Source organism: Mytilus edulis, chromosome 8 (assembly GCF_963676685.1).
Source record: "Mytilus edulis chromosome 8, xbMytEdul2.2, whole genome shotgun sequence".
NCBI lineage: Eukaryota > Metazoa > Mollusca > Bivalvia > Mytilida > Mytilidae > Mytilus > Mytilus edulis.
Genome location: NC_092351.1, coordinates 56394774 through 56419893, shown reverse-complemented (window position 1 = coordinate 56419893; position 25120 = coordinate 56394774). Strand labels below are relative to the sequence as shown.

At 33.1% G+C, this 25120-nt stretch overlaps 1 protein-coding gene across 1 annotated transcript; it reads right to left on the bottom strand.

Moving 5' to 3' along the window:
- Positions 1–264: 264 nt before the first annotated feature.
- Positions 265–23449, bottom strand: LOC139485924 (phospholipase A and acyltransferase 2-like). The gene is made up of 6 exons (XM_071270595.1): positions 23332–23449; positions 20911–21016; positions 4824–5001; positions 3162–3291; positions 2252–2373; positions 265–732 (listed from the first exon to the last, which is right to left on the bottom strand). Exons 2-5 carry the CDS (start codon positions 21011–21013, stop codon positions 2284–2286), a joined length of 501 nt encoding a protein of 166 aa, XP_071126696.1. The 5' UTR covers positions 21014–21016; positions 23332–23449; the 3' UTR covers positions 265–732; positions 2252–2283.
- Positions 23450–25120: the final 1671 nt, after the last annotated feature.

Sequence of the window (25120 nt, the reverse complement as noted above, 5' to 3'; positions counted from 1 at the left end):
TATGTTATTGTATGAGTTGGTCTTCCAATAGTCATCAAAACATTATGAAGTAGCTAGTATTTTGAAATATACAAACGCCTCTTAAAAAAGTAAAGAATTTCATCTAAACGTGACTAGAAAGTCATTTATAAAGGTACAAATATTTTTTACCTATTAATTATTCGTATTATAAGCGATGGACATACCTCTGTCACACCAACTGTCGTCCTTTTAAGACCGAAACACCTCAACCTGTGTGAATATATTCTCAAGAAAAAGATAAAAGAAAATGCATAAAACTTTTATTAAAAAATACATGTATTACAAAAGCTAATGCATACTTAGTAAAATAAAGTTTATCTCTTCATGTCCTTACATAATATGCCCTTTTAACGAAAGCCTTGGTACAATAGATAGATAAAAGGGTTTTTGTATTAGATACTGTAGAAGAAAAAACAATTATGACTAATAAAGCATGTCAAAATTAAATATTACTTATGCATTTGCCTTCAAAACTGCGCATTCGTTCTTCTGCAGGTTATGTGGATTGAAACAGTTAACAAGATTGAGTATGGTATTGACAATATTCGCATTGTAAAAGTATTTGTCTAGCCGATTCCAATACTTTCATTCTTAGATGAGAGACAATATAGGTATCAATAACAAGTTTTATTCCACTATTGTTTATTTAAAGTACAGTAATCTACACTTTGTTCTTATATGGGTTGAACAGTCATACTATATTTCTATCACCTGGAATTGAAAAAAAAAATACTTGTATTCTACATGTTCCATATAATGAAACAGTAAAATGGTACGACATGGATTCATTGAAAGAAACAGTTTCAATATCGGTTACGTTTAAGACAAAATACTGACTTTTAAGGGTTTAGTATGCATATAATGTGTCATAGTTTAGTAACTGCTGTTGTTTTCTTTTTATCAGCATAAATTCTGGAAACTGACCACTACAACTCAAGCTAATGATGTATGAATATACGTCACTTCATAAACACTTTGTAAAATAAAACATTCCCGATTAACGTGACTTATATACAGTTAATACTAAGACTCATTATAATTCTGCATGCACGTAATAACTTTGTTAATGTCTCCACGAATGTGTCTTCTGTAATTAAAAACTAAAAGCACAACGAGATGTAATGATAAATTAATATTCTCTTTTAAATGAGTTCTACTTATCTTTTCATTGGAATTTAAGATTGAAACATTATACCTATATCAAAAGTTTTGCCTCGAAAATCAAGTAACAGAAATTTATAGTCGAAATGCGCAGCTGGTGCAGAAAAACTAGTACCGTTAATGCTACTAGAGCATTTACCCCCGTATTAAACTTCTTATGTCTTACTTGAATATAGATCAACCTTTTTATATATTGTTTTCAACATACTAACTTATGTTAATAGGAGTAATTACAGATACCTTTAAAAAAACCGCTGAGTATGGACAAAACTTGATAAATTTCTAAAACAATTTTAAATTCTTTGCATATGCCCTGGTAATAATAATTATAACAGGTAACATGGAAATTGTTATTTCAAATTGAATGTCGGTTTACGAATATTCAGATAGTTTTTGAGAAAAAAAAATATTCGACCAGTTGTATGTGTCCTTACACAAAGCACACTTTGCATAACACAAGTTTTATTATTTTGTTGCTTTTTTAACTACAGCAAGGTTACACAATTGGATTAAACAAACATAAACAGGAAATTAAAAGAAATATTATTACGTCTACTTCCCTAACACATGTTACAATAGAAACCCCCCAAAAAAATCAAACCAAAGATACATAATAATATTTCATCAATACCATTAAGTTAATTTAAGTCATGCATGGCGTTTACATTGTGTTAAGTACAAATAATACTTTTTCAATGAAATCGAAGAAAAGTTTGAATATATGTGAACATGTGTACAATGCATTTTCACTTGCAACTGTCATACAAGTGAGAGGTTTCGCTAGCTATAAAACAAGGTTCAATCCTCCATTTTCTACATTAGAAAATGCCTGTTCCAAGTCAGGAATATGACAGTTGTTATCCATTTGTTTGATGTGTTTGGACTTTTGATTTTGCCTTTTGATTTTTGATTTTCCTTTTTGAATTTTCCTCGGAGTTCAGTATTTTTGTGTTTTTACTTTTTTTTAAGACCTATTGTAAATATACTCTAAACGGTATCATTTAATAAAATTAAATAGATGATTGAATTGTTATACGAAAAAATGCTATAAACAACGATGTTGACGTACCATTTCAAGTGTCATAAATATTTTCATACTTGCTACTTTCTTTCAGATCTAGCATTATATAATAGTCCGCCAATCATGACGAGGGTTCCAGCAATCATACCAACAGTTAAAAGATCGTCAGCCTTGAAAGAAAACATAAGTTATTGATTATATCAATCTAATCTAAGCCCACATTAATAAAAAAACGATGCAATTACAATGTTAAATTGGTTATCTTATTAAAAACCAGAAAACGTGTGTGCGTAACGTTAATGAAACTAAACGTATCCTAAAACACGAAAATACAAGAAACATATACAATTGAGAATGGGAATGGGGAATATATGTCAAAAAGACAACCCTACTAAAGAGTAGACAACATGCATACATGTATGCGAGTGTTATAGTTGATTAGGAAATGTAGATAATGTGGAAAAAATCGAATTCTTAATTATTTGTCTTTATTCGTTCCATCCATATGTCCATCTCTTCTATAATCTATAATTAACATTACTATATATGCATCACACAACAGTTTTCAGCGTCAGTGATGAGTCTTATATAGACGAAACGCGCGTCTGGCGTACTAAATTATAATCCTGGTACCTTTGATAACTATTTACACCACTCGGTCGATGCCTCTGCTGGTGGACGTTTCGTCCCCGAGGGTATCACCAGCCCAGTAGTCAACACTTCGGTGTTGACATGAATATCAATAAATTAATGTGGTCATTTTTATAAACCTGTTAAACCAAACTTTGAATTTTTTGAAAAACTAAGGATTTTCTTATCCCAGGCATAGATTTGAAATCCAAAGCTTATATAAAAGATGAAGAGATGGTGATGGGGGTCAGTGGAAATTAGGTTCCTTTTTTATACTTCATTGATCTTTTGATGTCGTCCCTAACCATACATCACATTTCAATAATACCTGTTGTGAAATTTTTTTGTCATATCGACACCAGGAGGCAAAGTGTTCGCAATTTCTCCACAGTATATTGTAATCTAAAGGACCTAGTTTTCCGAGTGCTCGTTTTACAACTTCTTTGGGATCGAAACACCTAGAATATACAGACATAAATCCTCTAAGTATACAAACTCATTTTCAGTTCAAGCAGATAAAGCCTCTAATAATATTGTCTTCAAACAATCGCATGTAAAAACTAATATTTGCAATGCCTAACAAAAGAGCTCGGAATAAACAGCTGAAATGGTAATTCTTCATATTGTAAAATAAAACGAATGAAATTTTACAAAATAAAATATCTGTCCTTCTCTCATTTGATATTTGATTTCAAAGAAAATAAAGAAAATCTACCGTCATACTACATGTAAATACCAACATTTTTCAAAATCTCTTATAAAGAACGATTTATAGCTGGATCATTATGATATTTAACAATCATTTTTCCATATTGTCGACTTTTATTATTTCTACAGTCAAAGATACAGTTTCTCTCATAAATATCGTGATGAAAAATAATCAACCAGTGATGAAATATATTTGTTGAATTCTTGGAACTGATGTATAGTGTTTTTAAATATCTCAGTTGATACGTTATGCCCGTACATGTTCACACTGTACGAACGTCATATATAGGAGTGTGCTCCTTATGGAGACACTGCTGCAATAGACTTTCAATACAGTCATTGGCATGATAATGTTTTGGATTGGTATTGTGAAAATGATTGTATAAATTCCATATAACATATTTGGTACATATGAGCGCACGGTTTGTGGTGTCTATCGTTGCTGGAAGATGTTTGTTGTTGTTCTGCGGTTAGTTTAACTGTTATATCGACTATGTTTTGTTCGTCATTAAAGCGTAATTTTGTTATCATGACCTTATGAGAGGGAAATTGTGCTAGCCATAAACCAGTTTTAAATCACTTTTTTAAAAACTTTGGTTGTAAAATTCGGAAAATTATTCTGTAACGATGTTGTAAATTATCTAAAGAAAAAAAAATTGTACAATTGTTTTATTCAAACAATATTTTCACCAATTCTTCTTTAGTGATGATTTGTGAAGTCGTTTATATGTAAATTTGGTAAACTAGCCGTAGTTATTTTGCACATATTTGCAACACTTCTGAAATGTTCTGAAAAATTAGCAGTGGTTCAAAACTTCGTGCACACATATGTATGCTTATTTTTTTTAACTGTACCGTATTCGAACTTTTCCTCATGCCTATTTTATAACACATAGAAAAAACAACAACAACAAATTAAGTAGATTCACTCGAACAAAATAATTAAAAAAAATGGACAGAAGCTTGTTTATGATCAAAGCTAGTATCCAGAAGGACATTTGGTAAACAAATATTTCCTGTTTTTTTCTGTACATACAATCTGCAGTTAAAGTTCCTAAAACATTTATTAATAGCCTAATAAAGTAGGTCAGACACTGGCTTCCAGGGAACCCTTACAAATTGTCAAGGGTTACTTGCCAGTTTTTTGTAAGATACATGTATGGATCACGCTTAATGTACTCAAATTTAATAATGTATTCTGATGGATTATCTATTTAAATCAAATACAGAATTCTCTTCCTTTAATTTTTAAATTCAGTTGTATAATGAATGATACACTTACTTATTCCCGCGGTCTTTACTGTTATTGATCTTACATTTACTGGTGCCCAAAACATCGAATACGTTTTCTTTCTTTACTTCCGCTTTGTTGAAGGGAACACCACTTATAGAAAATGAGTGACCTGGGTTAGCCGCAACTCGTCCACCAATATCAGAAACATGAACAACTTCGTTATTCCCTGATAAAAACAATATAATGGTAGATATATAGAAAGAGTCGTGCTACATTGTAACTTTGGTATTTACCATACCAAGTGATTTGTTTAAAAGAATATAACACATTTTGGGATCCAACGGTCATTATTGTATGAAAAGTAACCTACAGGCTTATTTTCTTTTATTTTATTAGAATATGTAATAAAAAATATATCTTGTTTTGCTTAATGTCAAGATAATTGGGGTAGAAATTTTAGCCTTTTACCTAAATTTTCGATTTCTTGGACGTTTTTATCCACTTGTATTGACAGATAGACATAATCAACTTTTTATGTTTCTAGAAGGATAAAACACAAGTTGATTTTTGTAAATTTTTTGTAAATTGTTTGGAATATCTTCTGTTCAAAAAAATGCCCTAACTGTTTGTTAGAATTCTTATTGCATGATATTTTTGAAAAACTGCACTTTTGTTCCCAATTCAATTATAGGTGCTTTTTTGTGAAGAGTGAAGAAACGAATAATTTGCATATAGTTATTAGTCATTTGTCATTTTAAAAAAGAAAGGGCATACATATACTTGATTTCAAGCCATCGAACATTGCTTCTTTTGTCGATATATCGGTGTCTTTTTGTAATATGCTCATTCTATAAGAACGTATGATGTCTGTCCGGCGTAAACGCAGGTGGCAGTTAGGTCCGCTGCTGTATGCCCTGAGGTAATCAGTGCCCTGAGGTAATCATGGTAATGCGTCATTGATTAAATACGCACGAAAATATAGTTCTTATTTAGATCTTAATACCAAATTTTAATGTGACCAAATACCAAAGATGTCAACAAACTTCCCAAATGATTTTATTATTTGTATTCATCGATCGTTCATTTCGTATGTACGTGTAGGGTGGGGATGGCTTGTAAAATTATAAACTTCTTTTTTTTTTTTTTTTTTTTATAAAAGTTCAATTAATGATCTGAAGTATTCATTCATGACAGGGTTACCTGAGGTAACCCAAATTATAACAACAAATGCAACCATTAAACTCAAGTCAACTAGGGTAACTTTATATATAATCACATAAACAATACAAATCTATGAAGTCCTACATTCTAAATTAAGAAATTGTGTAATTAAAATATAAATGTATACACTAGCAAAGTATGTACTAACAATTCTTTCATAACAGGGTAACCTGCGGTAACGCAAACAATAACAGTAAATACAACCTATTTAACTCAAGTTAATTCAGATCACTTTTACATATACATCACATAAACAATATAATTTCAATGAATTCCTACATAACAAAAGAAGAAAGTGGTTTATAACAGCATAACTGCATATACTAGCAAAGTATCTACTAAGTATTTTGTTATGAATAACCCTCAGGTAACCCATAAAATAGCAACAAGTATTATCCATTGATATCAAGTTAACTAAAGTCGCTTTTCCGATATATCACATAAACAATACACATCTATGAGGCCTACATGTAAAATAAAGAAATTGTTTGATTACAACATAAATGTTTTCACTAGCAAACTATCTAATAAGCATTCTTTATAACATGGGTACCTGAGGTAACCCCAGACATAATTACAAATATAACCCACTTAACTTAACTGAAGTAAACTGGGATCACCTTTACATGTACATCAAATAAACAATACAACTTTCACGAAGTCCTACATTTAAAATAAAGAAGTTTGTTTATTACAATAAATGTAAACACAAACGAAGTATCTACGAAGTATTCATTAATGACAGGGTTACATGAGGTTACCCCAATAATTACAATAAATACAACCCATTCAACTCAAGTTAACTCAGGTTACATTTATATATACCTCGCATACACAATACAAATTTATGAAGTCCTACATTTTAGATTAAGAAATTGTCTCATTACAGCATAAATGCATATACAAACAAATTATCTACGAAGTATTCTTTCATAACAGAGATACCTCATCTTATTTCAAAAATAACAACAAATATCCATTCAAATGAAGTTAACTAAAGTCGCCTTTCCTGAATATCATATAAACAATACTTATCTATGAAGTCCAAAATGAAAAAGTAAATGGTTTATTAGAAGTTAAATGTATACTCTGGAAAACTATCTACGACGTATTCTTACGTGACAGGGTTACCTCAGATAACCAAAACAATCACAACAAAGATAACCCATCTAACTCAAGTTCACTCAGGTTACCTTTAAATATATATACATCACATAAACAATACAAATCTATGAAGTCCTACATTTCAAATTAAAACATTGTTGAATAACAATATGAATGTAAACACTAGCAAAGTATCAACTAAGAATTCTTTCATAGCAGGGTTACCTGAGGTAACCAAAACAATAACAGCAAATACAACCTATTTAACTCAAGTTAATTCAGATCACCTTTACATATACATCACATAAAAGATATAACTTCAAAGAATTCCTACAGTAAAAAGTAAGAGGTTGGTTTATTACACCATAAATGCATATACTAGCAAAGTATCTACTAAATATTCTGTCATGCACTGTTACCTCAGGTAACTCATTAAATCGAAACAAGTATTATCCATTCATATCAAGTTAACTTAAGTCGCCATTCCAATATATCACATAAACAATAACCATCTATGAAGTCCTATATTTAAAATAAAGAAATTGTTTGATTACAACATAAATGTTTACATTAGCAAACTATCTTAAAAGCATTCTTCATAACATGGGTACCTGAGGTAACCCCAGACATAATTACAAATATAACCCACATAACTGAAGTTAACTGAAGGTAACCATTACAATAATAACAAAGATAACCCATCTAACTCAAGTTAACTGAGGTCACCTTTATATATATACATCACATAAACAATACATGAAGTCCTACATTTGAAATAAACAAGTTTGTTTATTACAATTAATGTAAACATTAGCAAAGTATCTACAAAGAATTCATTCATTACAGGGTTACCTCAGGTAACCATAACAATAACAACAAATACAACCCATATAACCCAAGTAAACTCAGGTATGTCCTTTAAATATATATGCATCACATAAACCATACAAATCTATGAAGTCCTACATTTTTAAATTAAGAAATTGTGTAATTAAAATATAAATGTATACACTTACAAGGTATATACTAAGAATTCTTTCATAGCAGGGTTACCTGAGGTAACCAATACAAATACAACAAAAACAACCTATTTAACTCAAGTTAATTCAGATCACCTTTACATATACATGTACATCACATAAACAATATAAATTTTTTTTTAATGAATTCCTACATTAAAAATGGAGAAGTTGATTTATTACACCATAAATGTATATACAAGCAAAGTATCTACTAAATATTCTGCCATGACAGGTTACCTCAGGTAACCCATGAAATAGAAACAAGTATTATCCATTCATATCAAGTTAACTTAAGTCGCCTTTCAGAAATATCGCATAAACAATACAGATCTATGAAGTCCTACATTTAAAATAAAGAAATTGTCCGATTACAATATAAATGTTTACACTAGCAAACTATCTCAAAAGCATTCTTCATAACATGGGTACCTGAGCTAACCCCAGACATAATTACAAATATAACCCACTTAACTGAAGTAAACTGAGGTCACCTTTACATGTGCATCACATAAACAATACAACTTTTATGAAGTCCTACAGTTAAAATAAAGAAGTTTGTTTATTAAAATTAATGTAAACACTAGCAAAGTTTCTACGAAGGATTCATTCATTACAGGGTTACCTCACGTAACCATAACAATAACAACAAAGATAACCCATCTAACTCAAGTTCACTGAGGTCACCTTTTAATATATATACATCACATAAACAATACAAATCTATGAAGTCCTGCATTTCAAATAAAAAAATTGTGGAGTTACAATACAAAGCTATACACTAGCAAAGTATCTACTACGAATTATTTCATAGCAGGGTTACCTGAGGTAACCAATACAATAACAACAATACAACCTATTTAACTCAAGTTAATTCAAATCACCTTTACATATACATCACATAAAGAATATAATTTTAATGAATTCCTACATTTAAAAAGAAGAAGTTGGTCTATTACACCATAAATGGATATACTAGCAAAGTATCTACTAAATATTCTGTCATGACAGGGTTACTTCAGGTAAACAATGAAATAGAAATAAATATTATCCATTTATATCAAGTAAACTTAAGTCGCCTTTCAGAAATATCACATAAACATTACACATCTATGAAGTCCTACATTTAAAATAAAGAAATTGTCCGATTATTACATAAATGTTTACACTAGCAAACTATCTCAAAAGCATACTTCATAACATGGGTACCTGAGGTAACCCCAGGCACAATTACAAATATAACCCACTTAACTGAAGTAAACTGAGGTCACCTTTACATGTGCATCACATAAACAATACAACTTTCATGAAGTCCTACATTTACAATAAAGAAGTTTGTTTATTATAATTAATGTAAACACTAGCAAAGTTTCTACGAAGGATTCATTCATTACCGGGTTACCTCATGTAACCATAACAATAACAACAAAGATAACCCATCTAACTCAAGTTCACTGAGGTCACCTTTTAATATATATACATCACATAAACAATACAAATCTATGAAGTCCTACATTTCAAATTAAAGAATTGTGGAGTTACAATGCAAAGCTATACACTAGCAAAGTATCTACTAAGAATTCTTTCATAGCAGGGTTACCTGAGGTAACTAATACAATAACAACAATACAACCTATTTAACTCAAGTTAATTCAAATCACCTTTACATATACATCACATAAAGAATATAACTTTAATGAATTCCTACATTTAAAAAAAAAGAAGTTGGTTTATTACTCCATAAATGGATATACTAGCAAAGTATCTACTAAATATTCTGTCATGACAGGGTTACCTCAAGTAACCCATGAAATAGAAATAAGTATTATTCTTTCATATCAAGTTAACTTTAGTCGCCTTTCAGAAATATCACATAAACAATACACATCTATGAAGTCCTGCATTTAAAATAAAGAAATTGTCCGATTACAACATAAATGTTTACACTAGCAAACCATCTCAAAAGCATTCTTCATAACATGGGTACCTGAGGTAACCCCAGACATAATTACAAATATAACCCACTTAACTGAAGTTAACTGAGTTCACCTTTACATGTGCATCACATAAGCAATACCACTTTCATGAAGTCCTACATTTGAAATAAAGAAGTTTGTTTATTACAATTAATGTAAAGACTAGCAAAGTATCTAAGAAGAATTCATTCATTACAGGGTTACCTGAGAGACAGGGTTACCTCAGGTAACCTAATAATAACAACAAATACAACCCTTTTAACTCAAGTTTACTCAGGTAGCATATATCTATACATCGCATAAACAATACAAATCTATGAAGTTTTACATTTTAAATTAAGAAATTGTGTAATTACAACATCAATGCATATACCAGCAAAGTATCTACGAAGTATTCTTTCATAACAGGGTTACCTCAGGTAACCCCAAAAATAACAGTAAATATAATCAATTCAAATAAAGTTAAATTAAGTTGCCTTTCCTAAATATCATATAAACAATACACATCTATGAAGTTCAAATTTATAAAAAAAAGTAAATCGTTTATTACAACTTAAATGTCTACTCTGGAAAACTATCTACAAAGTATTCTTACATGACAGGATAACCTCGGGTAACCATAACAACAACATCAAATAAAAAATACAAATCTATGAAGTCCTACATTTTTAAATTCAGAAATTATGTGATTAAAATACAAATGTATACACAAGCATAGTATCTACTAATATTTTTTTCTTAACAGGGTTACCTGAGGTAACCCAATAATAACAGCAATTACAACCAATTTAACTCAAGTTAATTCAAATCACCTTTACATTTACATCACATAAACAATATAACTTCAATGAATTCGAAGTATTCTGTCATAACAGGATTACCTCGGTAACCCAAAAAATAACAACAAATATAATCGATTCAAATCAAATTAACATAAGGTTGCAGTCTTGTTATTGACTGCTCCATAGGCTCACATGCAAAACAGCTGATCTTAGAAAAAAATTCATGTTCATATCATGGATGTACCAAAGTGAAATTGTGATTTAATTGAAAAAAGGGGGTCTTGCCACGAAGAATAAAACGTTACGCAATCCTGAAGTCAACTCATTTTTTTCTACTTTCTGTTTGCTATTTTTACTAGACCTCACCACTTCAAGTAAACATGATATCCTTCCACTTTCCTGGAAGGATACCCCCAAAAGATGCAAGATTTTTAAAAAGTCTATATTTATGTTTCCATTCACCATAAACCTATAAACAAACAGAAAAAAATGAGTTCAGAAAAAAATTCAGTCTACTAAATTATCTGTAAATCTCATTCTTGTCTATCTTTATGAATAACCTGACCATGCACAGTTGTACAGTGGTTCCATGAGGTAACCTGACCATGCACAAGAGTACAATGGTTCCCTGAGAACGTGACCATGCACAGTTGTACAATGGTTCCCTGAGGTAACCTGACCATGCACATTAGTACAATAGTTCCCTTAGGAAACCTACCATGCACAGTAGTACAATTGTTCCTGAAGTAATCTGACCAGGCACAGTAGTGCAATTGTTCCCTGAGGTAACCTGACCATGCACAGAAGTACAATGGTTCCCTGAAGTAATCTGACCATGTACAGTAGTACAGAGGTTCCCTGGGGAAACCTGACCATGCACAGTAGTACAATGGTTCCCTGAGGTAACATGACAATGCACAGTATAACAATGGTTCCCTGAGGTAACCTGGCCATGCACAGTAGTACAGTGGTTCCCTGAGGTAACAGTAGTGCAATGGTTCCCTGAGGAAACCTGACAATGCACAGTTGTACAGTGGTTCCATGAGGTAACCTGACCATGCACAAGAGTACAATGGTTCCCTGAGAACGTGACCATGCACAGTTGTACAATGGTTCCCTGAGGTAACCTGACCATGCACATTAGTACAATAGTTCCCTGAGGAAACCTACCATGCACAGTAGTACAATTGTTCCTGAAGTAATCTGACCAGGCACAGTAGTGCAATTGTTCCCTGAGGTAACCTGACCATGCACAGAAGTACAATGGTTCCCTGAAGTAATCTGACCATGTACAGTAGTACAGAGGTTCCCTGGGGAAACCTGACCATGCACAGTAGTACAATGGTTCCCTGAGGTAACATGACAATGCACAGTATTACAATGGTTCCCTGAGGTAACCTGGCCATGCACAGTAGTACAGTGGTTCCCTGAGGTAACATGACCATGAACAGTAGTGCAATGGTTCCCTGAGGAAACCTGACAATGCACAGTAGTACAATGGATTCATGAGGTAACCAGACCATGCACAGTAGAACAGTGGTTCCTTGAAGTTACCCGATCATGCACAGTAGTACCATGGTTCCCTGCAGAAACCTGAGTATGTACAGTAGTACAATGATTCCCTTGGGAAACCTGACCATGCACAGTAGTACAATGGTCACCTGAGGTAACATGACAATGCACAGTAGTACCATGGTTCCCTGAGGTAACCTGACCATGTACAGTATTTCAATGGTTCCCTGAAGTAACCTGATCATGCTCAGTAGGGCAATGGTTCTCTGAAGTAACCTGACCATGCACGGTAGTCCAATGATTTCCTAATTACTTACCATGCACAGTAGTACAATTGGTCCCTGAAGTAACCTGACCATGCAGAGTAGTACAATGATTCCCTGAGGTTACCTACCATGCACAGTAGTACAATGGTTCCCTAAAGAAACCTGACCATGCACAGTAGTGCAATGGTTCCCTGAGGTAACCTGGCAATGCACAGAAGTACAATGGTTCCCTGCAGAAACCTGACCATGTACAGTAGTACAATGATTCCCTTGGGAAACCTGACCATGCACAGTAGTACAATGGTCACCTGAGGTAACATGACAATGCACAGTAGTACCATGGTTCCCTGAGGTAACCTGACCATGCACAGTAGTACAATGGTTCCCTGGGGAAACCTGACAATGCAAAGAAGCACAATGGTTCCCTGAGGTAACGTGACCTTGCACAGAAGCACAATGGTTCTATCGGTAACCTGACCATGCACAGTAGTACAATGGTTCCCTGAGGTAACATGACCATGTACAGTATTTCAATGGTTCCCTGAAGTAACCTGATCATGCTCAGTAGTGCAATGGTTCTCTGAAGTAACCTGACCATGCACGGTAGTCCAATGATTCCCTTATTACTTACCATGCACAGTAGTACAATTGTTCCCTGAAGTAACCTGACCATGCAGAGTAGTACAATGATTCCCTGAGGTTACCTACCATGCACAGTAGTACAATGGTTCCCTAAAGAAACCTGACCATGCACAGTAGTGCAATGGTTCCCTGAGGTAACCTGACCATGCACAGTAGTACAAAGATTCTTTGAGGTTAACTCACAATACACAACAGTACAATGGTTTCCTGAGGTACCATGACCATGCATAGTAGAACAACGTTTCCCTGAGGAGACTTGAACATGCACAATAGTACAATGGTTCCCTGAGGTTACCTGACAATGCCCAGTTGTATAGTGGTTACCTGGTGTAACATGACCATGCAAAGTAGTATAATGATTCCCTGAGGTTACCTACCATGCACAGTGGTACAATGGTTCACTTAAGAAACCTGATCATACACAGTACAATGGTTCCCTGCAGATTAGTATAATGGTTCCCTGGGGTTACCTGACCATGCCCAGTTTTACAGTGGTTCCCTGAGGTAACCTGACCATGCACAGTAGTACACTGGTTCCCTGAGGTAACCTGACCATCATAGTAGTACAATGGTTCCCTGAGGTAACCTGACCATGTACAGTAGTTCAATGGTTCCCTGAGGTAACCTTAAAATACACAGCGGTACAATGATTCCATGAGGGACCATGACCATGCACAGTAGAACAATGATTCCCTGAGGAGACTTGACCATGCACAAGAGTACAAAGGTTCCCTGCACAGTAGTACAATGTTTTCCTGAGGTTATCTGACCATGCCCAGTTGTACAGTGGTTCCCTGAGGTAACCTGACAATGCACAGAAGTACAATGGTTCCCTGAGGTAACCTGACCATACACAGTAGTACAGTGGTTCCCTGAGATAACCTGTCCATCCACAGTAGTACAGTGGTTCCCTGAGGTAACATGACCATGTACAGTAGTGCAATGGTTCCCCGAAGAAACCTGACAATGCACAGTAGTACAATGGTTCCCTGAGGTAACCTGACCATTCACAGTAGTACAATGGATTCATGAGGTAACCAGACCATGCACAGTAGAACAGTGGTTCCTTGAAGTTACCCGATCATGCACAGTAGTACCATGGTTCCCTGAGGTAACCTTACCATGCACAGTAGTACAGTGGTTCCCTGAGGTAACCTGGTCATGTATAGTAATTTACAGATGACCTGAGGTAACCTTGTCATGTACAGTAATTTACAGATGACCTGAGGTAACCTGGTCATGTACAGTAATTTACAGATGACCTGAGGTAGCCTGTCCGTGAAAAAAAAAGAACATAGATGTAATCTGGACTGACTAAGCTGACGAAGGGAGTTATGAACATTCAATTGTGGTAACCTGAGGTTTGTAGAAAATTAGCGTTTTGCAAAGTTTATCTGTGGTAACATGCAGCTGGTACAATGACCATGAAGTTGTGACCTTAGGTTACCTCAACATATTCTTATATACAGAGGTATTCTGAGGTTACATATTTATATACAGTAGTTAAGAAATGACATTAGTTAACATGTGCACTTGGCCATGTATAGAAAGGCAGAAGTGCCCTGAGGAAAACTAAAAAAATAGTGTTTTGTAAAATTTATACAAAGTGTGGTAATACAAGTATGTGCAGTAATACAGAGTAACCTCACCATGTACAGCAATACAGAGGTAATATTAGGTAACCTCACAATGTTCAATCATACAGAGGTGACCTGAGGTAACCTCACCATGTGAGCAATCATAGATATGATCTGAGATACAGGAAATACACAGTAATTTAGAGATGACCTAAGGTTATCTGACCATATACAAAAGTCCACTGGAGATGTGAGGTTTTTCCTTGAAATATCCAACATCTCTCAAATAAGATTGATAAAGACAATTAACATTTTAAAAAAGCAGTTATATACTATATAACCTGTGCTTGTAACTACGTTACTTTCAAAGTAATGTCAAATGAAAAAAAAATAGATTACTGTTCGTTCTACAATGTTTCTCTTTTTTAATACTGGTGAATAAAATCCTTACAGTGTGTACTGGCTGGTCATCATCGCGTATGATACGATTTTGATACTCATACACAGTTAATGAATATTATGCATGAATATAGATAAGATCAGCACGTGTAGCCATAGACTGAGAGTTGTAGATTTGTAGTGTAAATATATAGATGCAGTTTATAGAATACAAAATTAGATCAGAAACATAGTTATTAAAATTGAGAAAGGAAATGGTGAATATGTCAAAGCGACAACCACCCGACCATAGAGCAGACAACAGCCGAAGGCAACCAAAGGGTCTCCAATGTAGCGAGAATTCCCGCAGCTGTAGGTGTCCTTAAGCTGGCCCCTAAAAATATGCATAATAGTTCAGTGATAATGGACGTCATACTAAACTCCGAATTATAGACAAGGAACTAAAATTTAAAATCATACAAGCCTAACAAAGGCCAGAGGCTCCTGACTTGGGACATGCGCAAAATTGCGGCGGGGTTTAACATGTTTATGAGATCTCAACCCCCCCCCCCCCCCCCTATACATCTAGCCAGTGTAGAAAAGTACAAGCATAACAATACGCACATTATAATGCAGTTCAAGAGAAGTCCGAGTCCGATGTCAAAAGATGTAACAAAAGAACATAAAAAAATGATAGTAGTACATAAATAACAAGACTACTAGCAGTTAACTGACATGCCAGCTCCTGACCTCAATTAAACTGATTGAAAGATTATGTGTTCATCATATGAATATCAGGCACAATCCCTCCCGTTAGGGGTTTAGTATCATACTATCATAAAATATATGAGAAGAACATAACCCGTGTCATGCCAACAACTGTTTTTTAGAAATAGATGTGTTTAGTTCCGATTCAAAGACTCTATCAGTGAATCAATATTAAAGCCAAAATATGCAATCTTTAATGACCTGACAACAGTATCGTAACTATATCCCTTTTTAATAAGTCTATTTAAAGGTTTTGTTAGTTTCTGAGGAGAATACTGACATTTTTGTTCTTTATTTAGAATACTTCCATAAAAAATTGGATGTGAAATACCCGAACGTACAAGATGTCTGCATGTTGAGTTATATTTACGAATTATTTCCTTATACTGATGATAAAATTTAGTAAATGTTTTGACCAGTTTGTGATATCGAAAACCCTGGTGTAATAATTTTTTAGTAATACCTAAATTTCTCTCGCTAAAATCTAATACGTTGTTACATACACGAGAGAATCGTACAAGTTGAGATATATAAACACCATAAGATGATGACAAGGGAACGTCAGGTCTACAAACTGATAATTTACAATAGGAAATGAAAAAACATCTCTCTTATCAACAATTTTAGTATTAATCTTCCCGTTTATGATATAGATATCAAGATCGAGGAAAGGGCAGTGGTCATTGTTATCATTAGCTTTAATTAAAGTAAGTTCTACAGGATAAATTTCTTTAGTATACATACGGAAGTCGTTATTATTGAGAGCCAATATATCATCCAAATATCTAAAAGTATTGTTGAATTTTTGTACCAAATATTGTTTAGATGGGTCTTTGCTAATTTAAGTCATAAATTGTAACTCATAACAATACAAAACAGGTCCGCAATAATTGGTTCACAGTTAGTCCCCATTGGAATTCCAATAACTTGACGATGTACGGAATCTCTAAAAATAACAAAAATGTTATCAAATAAAAATTCAAGCGCATAAATAGTATCAAAGCATGTCCAATTGACATAGTTCTTTTGTTTATTGCTACTAAAAAATGATCGCAAAGAGTTTGAACATATGTACTCGCATTCCGACTTTTTAAATGCCCAGTTAATTAGGGATGTGATTTTTTTCTCAATAAGAATATGAGGCAAAGTGGTATATAGGGTAGAAAAATCAAAACTTTGAACAGATTTAAAATCACCAATATATGCATGCAATTTATCAAGTACTTCCAACGAGTTTTTGACACTCCAAAAGTAATTAATTCCACTATTTTCAAAGGCCTTATTTGAACAATTTATTATCAGGTTTTTTATTGTACCAAGTGTACTAGTAAGTAAAACAGACAATTTAGTAGTTGAACAATGGACAGTGGCGGGTCCAGGGGTGTTCTGGGTATAGGAACCCTTTTTTTTTGGAGATCAATGCATTTGAATGGAAACATATAGTTGGAAGGAACCCCCTTCTTGTGTCCTGGATTGGGGACCCCCTTTTTTTAAATGGATGGATCCGCCGCCGCCCCTCATGCAGTCGGACAAGATGGACTGATTTTCATTAACCTATCTATTAAATGTTATCGTTTTCTACTTATGTTACTTTAAAAGAAGTAACCAAAATCAATATATGCGTAATCTGTCCATATGTAAGTGTCATATATTACCAAACACAATGATAGTCAAAGTTTCAACAGGACATTCACGAAACTTAGGCAGTAATCATTTCATTTTCAGGGGGGGGGGGGGGGGGGGGGCTATGTTTTTTTAAAAGTTTTTTTCTAATTGTTCTGCCACTATATGTAATGCTAAAATTGAAATGAAAGAAAAACCCCCCCCCCCCCCCCGAAAATCAAATGTTTGCTGCCTTATGCATGTGTGGATAACTTTTATTCTTTAATAGTTAGTTTAAATAATTATATATACATTTATTTACATAAGTCTCTATGAAACCAGTTTTTGACAACTATTATTATAAAAGTTTAAATCGCCATTCAAAAAGTGTTTTCTTTTTAATTATTATAAGTCATTTACGTTTCACTAAATAAAAATCTGTTCACGTTGCACTGATCACAAATAAACCAAATATTTGGATTTTTTTCGTGAATTATGTGTCGTAACTTATTGTAAAAAATTGTATGTGTTCCTGTTTTCTCCTATTTTTCGCACATATACTGTCAGTCGAAATAGAAAGTACAATGATGTATTTTTAGTTTATTCTATTTTTAGATCATGTTATTACTACGCATATGGGCACTATTGCCACGATTACCTGAGGGCACCGATTACCTCAGGGCATACAGCAGCGGACCTAACTGTCATCTGCGGCGTGAACATGTCGCACCGTAACTTGAGAACGACTTATCTAAATTTCATGAAACTTAATATAGTTGTTTTTTATGATGGTCAAATGATCTGTATGCTTTTTGGTGAAAATAAGATTAAACATTTGAGTTATTGAGTATTTTGTCAAAAAGGGGGAGGGTTTTTTACATGTCGTGCAGTATCTCAAAAACGATTTATGATTATTGCTTAAAACTTTACACACTTCTTTGTTATATTAATCTAAAGATCTGTATACCTTTTGGTGATAACTCAAAATTTTATTTTTGAGTTATTGAGTATTTTGTAAAAAAGGGGAAGGTTTTTTTTTCGCCGTATCTCTGATTATTGCTTGAAACTGTACACACTTCTTTGTTATATTAATCTAAGGATCTGTATACTTTTTGGTAAATTTTATTTTAGTGATATTTGTAAAAAAAAAAAACAGGGTTGGGGGGGGGGGGGGGGGTTGGGGGGGGGGTGTCACATGCCCCGCCGTGTCTCTAAAGCAATAAATGGTAATTGCTTAAAACTTTCTCAGAAACTATTTATGATTATTGCATAAAACTTCCACACAAGACGTCGGGCGTATCATACGCTGATGGCGCAGCTGTTTATTTAGAACCTAGAATTATATATCTGTTTTAAATTTGAACCTTATAACAAAGCAGGTACTGGGTACAGATTTGAAGACTTATTTTATACCTCACATCAACGCGAACCTGATAGAACGCATGGCAACGTGTAATTGCATTGAAACTATGGATTCATAATAATACGAATATATGTACAACTCTAGATCTATCGGTGGTACCTGTATATTAAATGCGTGCCATTGTAATCAATCACTACCACTATATATGTTGATAAAGTATTGTTTCCTTTATTTCTGGTCTAATAACCGCAATGTGCAAAAGAAAGAACAGCGTCCGTGAAAGCCGGACACTGCTTTCAATGTCAATAAAGATGACACGGATTTATAAATTGACATGTATATCATTATATGTATTATGAGTTGTTGACTTCATAATAAGATAATTAACAAAATAAAACACCAAAACTTGTCACAAGTGAGTCTTTACTTTGTCCGATATACGGAAGTAAAGTAAAGAATTTGTTTACGGGGTGGGGGAGGGGTGAAATTTACACAGAGATCAAATTGCCATGGGGTTCAAAATACCATTTATGAAATATATATATTATATGTTATAACAAAGAAGTTATCTGAAACTTGAAAATAGGAATTTAAAAAAAAAAACATTGTAAATTAATCTCAATGCAGTGTTTAACCAATGGCAATGGTAAAACCTTAACCAGTCTCAAAGTACCGGCTTAATTTATCCAGTATTTGAACAATAGAAATAATCCTCAAATAAAACTCAATCCTGAACTCCTAAAGAAGTTTAAGATAAATGATTAAACTGAAAAAAGTTGCCAAAAAAATATATATACTGATAATAGGAAAGAGTTGGTGAGATCACTTTCTCCCCGAAATTCTCGCGGTTTTCTTACATAATAATTAAGAATATTGAAAATAAGTTGTTTTGAAAATTTCAACCCTTGGTTAAATATTTAACCCAACTCCTAAAGATGGGTTAAATATATCTACTTTAACCAAGGATTTAACAGAGGGTTTAATTTAACCACAGGATGAACAACAGAAAATTACCAAGGGTTAAAATTTAACCAAGGGTTATGATGTTTAACCCTTGGTTAAAATTTAACCGATAGTTGAACAACTGGGTCCGGATAGTCCTATTTTTTTTTGGAAATTACAGGTAAAAAGTTACTATAACGATTAAACATACAAGATACAATTATGTGTGTCGATCCTGCGTAATTTGACTGAAAACGACGAACACTTTTTCTTAAATGTTAATACTTTCAAGAAATTTAAATGAAAGTATAAGTACTTGTAATTAGCTAAATCAAGATAGGGAACATGTATACTTAATATAAAAACTTTCGTATTGTGCTATACAATACGTGAAATATAGCCTCTGGCCTTTGTTAGTCCTGCATGATTTTCAATTTCAATTTCTTGTGTTTAATTCGGAGTTAATCAGATATGGGCCTTTCGTCTTAAGTACAATCCCCTTCGAATTCCCTTTCATGAATGTAACCCGCCGAATTAAAATATATACTCAATATGTTATAACATGAGTAACATGAAGGATGCCAAATGAGGAGCAGGATCTCCATACTCTTCCTGACTACCCGATATCATCCCAAGTTTTTGGTAGGGTTCGTGTTACTTATTCTTTAGTTTTTTATGCTGTGTCATGTGTACTACTGTTTGTCCGTTTGTCTTTTTCATTTTTAGCCATTGCGTTGTCAGTTTATTTTCAGTTTATGAATTTGACAGTCCTCTGATATCTTTTGTCCCTCTCTTTTCTCAGCAAATTATGATACATCATATGAAAAAAAATAATACATAAAACCGAACGAAGTACAAAAAAAGATTTTAGGTGCACAATGAATGTTTTTCAACATGTTCGACTTTTTACCAAAAAAAGCACAATTTAAGAATACAAATTTTTAATCCTGGCATCTATGATGAGTTTATTTACAGTAACATACCTATGTAAACTGCCCAATGTTTGTACGCTCCTCGATCAATTTCTAAAAAATCTCCTTCTTTCACCCGACGGTGGTTTGGGTTTGGCAAAGTTTTCTGAGCCATTATCTGCAAACAGAGAATATATTATAATAGTTCAATTCACCTTTATATGCCAACGCAAATGGTTACGGTCATAAAACGATTAATAGTACAAAGAATAACGATTCTATCGTTTCATTAAATTCCCTTGCGGATATGACTTGTCTTATTCTCCGGTAATAAAGTATATTTTGCAACTAAGTACGGGCCTAAACTGTTCTTATTTGTTGCTATGTTATTATGTCAACAATTAAATTAATTTAGGTTCTTTGTTATTCATAGCATCCCGTAATATTTTATATATTCTTGTACATCCTTGTTTGACCTGCAAAACGAGTTCTCGGATTTTTCTTATTGTATTTCATTTTCATATAAAACCCCAACAAAGTTTGCAAAATCAATTCATAAGAGATCAATAAAAAAGTCTTTTTTAAAAAGTCCTTAAGTGTAAAAATCTCTCTGAAATTATACCACAAGTTTCCATACCACAAAGGAATGGTTATGATTTGCTTGGAAAAGTGGATGGAGGGGGAGGTGTTACGGCTCAAAACGTTTAGGAATTAGAGGCAAAAAAGAAGGGGAAACAAGGGTTTCTTCATGTTCTTGGTTAATGGCCAATTAAGACAATTTGAAACTAGTGAGTGTAAGGAAGGTAATCCAAATATATTGAGGTAATCCAAACATGTTTGATTACCTCCCTTACACTGCTTTAAAATTTATTTAAGAATTTTTTTTCCCATATCAGATTTCAGAAATTAAAAAGAAAATTTCTTATTTTATTTTTTTGCCAAAAAAGTGGGGGATACATTTTTCTTTTCTTTTTTAGGTTTGGGTCAATATGTTACAGCATAGTGTGTGGCACAAAATCAACAAAAAAGGAGGGTATTTTGTTTTAACAACAGCGAAGTACAAAACCAAAAAAATAAGTATAAATTCAAACTATATAATCAATTTTAAAGTCATAAGAAATCTCTAATTAAAAAAAAAATATGCATATTTTTTTTTATGACTAAATGGATAGTTTTCATCATACAACTTATGTACATATACTTTTTTCTGAGGATTTAAATTCTTTAATTTGTCCACATTTAGAAGAAGTTTACTTATTTTTAATTGCTTGCTTCCAGGAAGCAATTCGCCGACATATTTTTCGTATTCATAGTGACCTGAGCGTAACCCTCCTCGTAAAAATCCAGTGATCGCTATACGCATGGATCTGTCATTAAAATAAAATTATCAATTATCTGATTGTACATGTTAAACACGTGCTCAATACCCATGCTTTTTGTTATTTGTTTACTATAAGGTGACAATCGGTAAACTTCGGCTTCAAACACGGCATTTAATGAGCATCCATATTAGTTAAATCATAACAGACAAAGAGAAAAAAAATGACGATTATACGATATATTTGCGTAAAAAATGATAAAATTGTGCACAGAAGACTAAGTTTATGATATATACATGCATTGGTTAAAGAATTGGATAAACATTATTTTTCACCACTCACTCGTTTCATATGACTTTAAGTTATTTGACTATAGTAATTCTGTGTCAGAAACCTATTATGGTAAATTTAGACCTGTATCAAGCGTGAATAGTGTGCCAATTTTTGTCCCTTCGGTTCATGGCTTGACCTCTGCGGTCGTATCCAATTGCGTTCGGCGAAGCAATTTATTAAACACTTAAAGTATATATTATGTTTAAAAAGTGTGAATATGATGAAAAGGATGATCAAAATAAGTTTAAATTGCCCTGGTGTGGAATAAATTTGTGGTAAATTGATCATACTTCTTAATTTCCTTATTTCAATCAGTTTTAAATAGTGTATACTGCCTTAATGATAACATGACTTTAATAACCATTTAAATTTGTTTGCTGGGCATTACCAATTATGGATTCGGTAATTTTCAGCTAAACAAACCCGACGTTTACCGAATCTAAACCACTACCATCTCATTATACATCAATCTCATCATACATATATAATGTTGTGAGCACTTCATATAATGTTGTGAGCACTGCATATAATGTTGTGAGCACTGCATATAATGTTGTGACCACTGCATATGATTCTGATCATTAACATAAGGCAGTCATGGCGTTCCATAATGTTTACATCCATGTCCTGTATATCATGACAATTAATGTCCAGGATATATATGTACCAAAAACATCTTTTACGTTGTTTTTTTAATTTATTACCATGATAGCTATATTAAACTTTTTTAACAAAATATTACATCAGGAATATCAAACAATTATATGCTTTTGTTTTATGTATGATCTAGTGTGATATAGTGAAAAATTTCAACTGTAAACAAGTTAATCAATGTACATACCTTATAACATATTGATTAAATTAAGTCCGTGTTCACACCAAACGTCGTGAACAGTAAACATGTTTACAATTAGTTCAATTTAACAGGTCGGGATCACTACCTTATATGGAAATGCATAAATTAGCATACTTATGTTCTCGCAAATGTAATTGTTTATTTACATGTGACGCAATTTATTTTCACCTAGGTTTTTGACCAATCCACTAAATGAGTAATAATGCATGATGGACTAAGTTAAGTACTACGTGTTTACAATCAACCGAAAACACGTGTTATTTACTGAAATACAACACATTTTTTCGTGCCATGCGGGATTCACAATTTCGCTTAGTTTTTCATTTTGTGTATCCTCATATATAGTTCGTGATATAAACTATTACTTCCATGCTCAGATTAACGAAGAGTTGTTTCCATGCGAAGAAAAAATGGTTTGAATTACCCGATATATAGCCATTAATATGTTTGATGATGGCACGGAGATTTCATGTATTCGTCCACCAGACAGCAACGAAACAACAGCGAAAAACACAATTACCTATGAGACAAACTAGTGTAAAGTGAGCCGTCGATAACAGCAGGTGCTAATATTCACGAGTACAGCAATTTACGTAAAGATAATTAAAAGCAAATGTGTGATCCTTGAATTTTGTTTTGGTAAAAAAGGCGAAGAAATCTTTACATAAATGACAGTGTTAACAAAATCTATAAGTATTTATTTTTGTCACATTTCAGTATATCAGACTTCAAAACTGTTCCCTTTGTTTTGAAGGTATTGAAGTCAGCAACTGTAGTTTCATATTGTTTTCTTTTTTTTAACGGGCTCGAACATTTGCCAAATTGAATAAAATCATTACAGCTGATTTCCTAATGCTTGCAAAGTAAAACTTTGGTTGGCTTGCTTGCTTTGTGTGTATAGTTGTTTATACGAGCTTTGAAAATAAGATTGACATCTTTAAACAATATATATAGGCATAGACAAACAAAGCAAGCAACCTAACCAAAGTTTTGCTCTACATGCATTGGGAAATAAGCTGTAATGATGTCATCCATATATATGTGCGACGAGGTGGAAAACTTGATATGTTTTGTGAGCGTTGAATCTAATATAAAAATGAAGATGTGGTATGATTGCCAATGGGACAACTGTCCATAAGAGATTAAAATGACACAGAAATTACCATTTATAGGTCACCGTACAGCCTTCAACAATGAGCAAAGCTCATACCGCATAGTCAGCTATAAAAGGCCCCAATATGACAATGTAAAACATTTCAAACAAGAAAACTAACGGCCTTAATTATATATATAAAAAAAAAATGAACGAAAAAAGAAATGTAACACATAAACAAACGACAACCACTGAAATACAGGCTACTACCGTATAGCGGGTGTAAAATTTCGCGTTTGACATTGAATAAGATACAATGTATACGAAATATGTTGGCGGTTATTTTGGCGGATTCAAAACTTTTATCAATACCTTTGCATGTGTCGTTTTAAATTGGCGGAATTTATTTTGGCGATTTTCTTATATCCGCGAAAATAACCGCAAATTTGCACCCCGCGAAAATAACCCGCTATACGGTATATATACAAATCTATATGCGTTTTTATTTATTAGATAGATTTCTCCTCCTTTTATATATTAAATTGGGCCGTTTTTTGTGTGTTTTTTGTTTTGTTTGTTTTACACAAGTAATTTTTGGGTCATTTATAGCGCACTTTTCGGCATTGAACATATGACTGCTTACTTTACTAGATTATGCCTTTTTTTTTAAAGATATTTCAT